At 39.3% G+C, this 3,407-nt stretch overlaps 1 protein-coding gene across 2 annotated transcripts in view; it reads left to right on the top strand.

Annotated features, from left to right (window-relative positions):
- Nucleotides 1–2,686, top strand: part of LOC106876020 (craniofacial development protein 2-like) — a 3,833-nt gene extending 1,147 nt beyond the window's left edge. The window contains exons 1-2 of one of the 2 annotated variants that reach the window (XM_014924391.2): nt 7–1,641; nt 2,167–2,686. In XM_014924391.2, coding sequence (XP_014779877.1) covers nt 19–522 — 504 coding nt within the window. In that variant the 5' untranslated portion in view covers nt 7–18 and the 3' untranslated portion in view covers nt 523–1,641; nt 2,167–2,686. Of the gene's footprint in view, nt 1–6; nt 1,642–2,166 lie in introns of those variants that run through there. The other variant, XR_001410188.2, reaches the window with a different exon arrangement.
- The last annotated feature ends 721 nt before the right edge of the window (nt 2,687–3,407 follow it).

The raw sequence follows: 3,407 nt of genomic DNA, 5'->3' as shown, positions 1-3,407 counted from the left end.
CAGTAACGCAGTCGAAACATGAAGAAATCTAAGAATATTAACCTTGGTTCCTGGATTGTGCGCACTCTCCAAGACAATCACTCAGCACCAGAACGAAAAGCTGCACTAGTTGCCCTTGAACTAAAGAAATACAACATTGACATAGCTGCACTCAGTGAATCTCGTCTTGCAGGATCATCACAGTTAGAAGAAAGTAAAAGAAGAAAGCTGCGCCACTCTGGTGATGGTTTCGCCATCAAGGCAGAAATAGCTAGATCCCTTCTTTCTCTATCCAAAGGTATTTCTGATTGCATCTTGACACTAACGTTGGAACTTGATCATAACACTCGTGCTACGCTTGTCAGTTGCTATGCTCCAACCATGGTCAGCACTGAGCAGGAAAAAGATGACTTTTACGACCAACTCCGCGATGTCATCTTCAGTTATCACCATAGGGATAAACTTATCCTTATGGGCGACTTTAACGCTCGTGTTGGTACTGATTTCAGACGTGGGATGGTGTACTTGGTCGCCATGGTGTAAATCGAATGAACTCCAGCGGTTTCCATGTACTCTCCATCTGCAGAGAATTCAGTCTAAGCATCACAAATACCTCTTTTCAATAGTCAAATTGTTGCAGATGACCTGGATGCACCTTAGATCTAAGGATTGGCATACCATAGACTATGTTATCACTAAGAAGTGAGATATTAGGGAATTTAACGTTCCTTTAACACCTGCTATCTCTCTGACCATTCTAGTCTTCGTAGTAAGGCCTTGCTCCATCTGAAACGCACAAAAAAATTAAAGTCATCAGTGCCTAAGCGCATTAATGTTTTGCCTTCGAAAACCGTTGAAAAGCAGGCCGAGCTTTCTATCAAACTGGACACTGCACTCAACACTGTTGATATTTGTGATGACATTGGATCATCTTGGAAGGCTTCGCGTGGTACATGCGCTCTGCATCCGTAGAGGTTCTCGAACTTCCTGTTCGTAAACATCAAGATTGGTTCAATGATAACAGCACAGATATCCAACAGTTGTTAGATAAAATGCACAGTTCTCATAAAACACGAGAAATGCAGAGGCCAGGTCCAACGCGCTCTGAGACAGATGAAGGAGGCTTGGTTGTCTTCCAAGGCTACTGAACTCCAAGAAGCTGCAGACAGAAAGGATTCTAAAGGCTTCTATGATGGCCTCAAGAAAGTGTATGGTCCTCAAGAGCACGGCGTTATTCCTATTTTTCCTCCAATACAGAGACACTGTTAACTGACAAATCTGACATCCTGAAACAATGGAAAGACCACTTAGAAGCCGTGTTGAACTCCACCTCAGAAACTAATGATGACGTCATAATGTCTATTCCACAGCACGCTGAAATACCGGAATTGTCTCTGGCGCCAACCTTCCTGGAAGTGGTAAACTACGTTAAACAGATCTCTTCTGGTAAAGCACCTGGCAGGGATGTTGTCCCGCCTGAAATCTACAAACATGGTGGACGGAAGCTTTTCGAAAAATTGTATGATCTCTTCATAAATATTTGGAGGGTGGGCCGTGTACCACAAGACTTTAATGATGCCTCAATTCAACATCTTTATAAGAACAAAAGAAACAGAAGTGTCTGTGATAATCATCGTGGGATATCACTTCTGTCTATTGCTGGTAAGATTCTTACTCGACTCGTTCTTGACAGGATCATTAAACACATCGTAAATTGCATCTAGCTAGAATCGCAGTGTGGATTTTGCTGTGGCCATGGAAGTATCTATATGATATTTTCCCTTCGTCAGGTCATCGAGATGGTACATGAGAAAAATCAAGAGTTGTTGACCTTACTAAGGCCTTCGATACTGTTAACCGACAAGGACTTTGGAAAGTTCTGTAAAAGCTTGGTATACCTGACAAGATGTTGAATTTTATCATGAGGAAATGAAGGCTGCTGCCGTGTCCGGCAGAGAATCTTCAGCTTCCTTCGATGTTACAAACGGCACAAAACAAGGTTGTGTTATGGCCCCTGTTTTGTTCGCACTTTCCTTTTCGGTGATGCTGAGGTATGCTTTTGATGACATATAAATTGCTGTTAAATTCCAGTTGCGAACAAGTGGTGGGTTATTCAATCATCAGCGTTTCAAAGCCAAAACACTGCTACGCACCAGTATCATTCGTAATCTGATTTTTTTTTTGCAGAGGGAGCTCAGGAACTTCTAGACCGGTTTTTTGCTGCATGTAAAACCATCAGTATAAAGAAGACGGAAGTGATCCACTAACCTTGCCCTACTCCTAAGCAAATTCGAGGTGTCCAGCTGAGGCCACCGGTTCACAATTTCCTTGACACTCCTATACAGGCTGATGGGAAAAATCTAAAGTATGTGAAGTCATTTACATATATTGGTAGTAAAGTGAATCCGAGCGCTTCCCTTGATGATGAAATCGTCAACTGTCTTGCAAAAGCAACCAACGCATTTGATAAACTCCGTCATCGCCTATGGAATGAAACGATACCCCACCCACCATATTCGCTGGACATTACCCTATCTGATTATCATTTATTCCGCAGTCTTCAAAAAGATTTGGACGGAAAAAATATGAATTCTGTAGACAAAGTTACAACAGTCCTGGAGGAGTATTTTTCGTCACGGACAAGTGAATTTTGGAAGAGGGGCCTTACAAACCTACCACATAGATGGAAGAGCATTGAAGAAAATGAAGGAGATTATATATATGATTAAAAATAACTTTATTTATCTTAATTTTGAAAAATAAAGAAGTATTAAAAAAAAACCTATTATTTATGGGATGACCCAATATATGTATCTGCCCATTTGTATATGAAAAGGTAATATCTCAAACTTGTATGCTCTGTTTTCTCCGATTACACTGTGCCTTGTGTTCAGCCATTTCACTGATGATTTTGATAATTTGCATAATGAGGATATATATATATATATATATATATATATATATATATATATACTGAGCTCTCGACACCATTCTTTGTATCCTTTTGTTGCTGAACACTGATGAGGCAATTTGATAAAATTATATAATGTTTTGACAGGAAATTACGTAATCCTGGCAGTTAATTTAAAGAAACTTATGTTTTATAAAGCATAAAATAGCATGTTTTCTGTATTTTATTGATATCGCACGCACACGCACGCGCACACACACACACAAACTCACGCATGTATATATGCTTACAGATATAAAAAAAATTGTTCCACTTATGACATAAGTTTTCAGTTTCGTTCATTTATTGACGTCATTCAAATTCACTTACATTATGAATTCGTTTAGGAAAGAAGTGAATACCACTTCACTGCGTTTCAAATAATTAAATAAATAAATAGTTTTACTCTTTATATTATGGAACATGCTCATTGTTGAAAAAATTGTATGATTACGCCTAAACAGACTTAATATACACA

Source organism: Octopus bimaculoides, chromosome 1 (assembly GCF_001194135.2).
Source record: "Octopus bimaculoides isolate UCB-OBI-ISO-001 chromosome 1, ASM119413v2, whole genome shotgun sequence".
Taxonomy (NCBI): Eukaryota; Metazoa; Mollusca; class Cephalopoda; order Octopoda; family Octopodidae; genus Octopus; species Octopus bimaculoides.
Note: the sequence above shows the minus strand (reverse complement) of the source record. Positions and strands in the feature narration are given on the sequence as shown.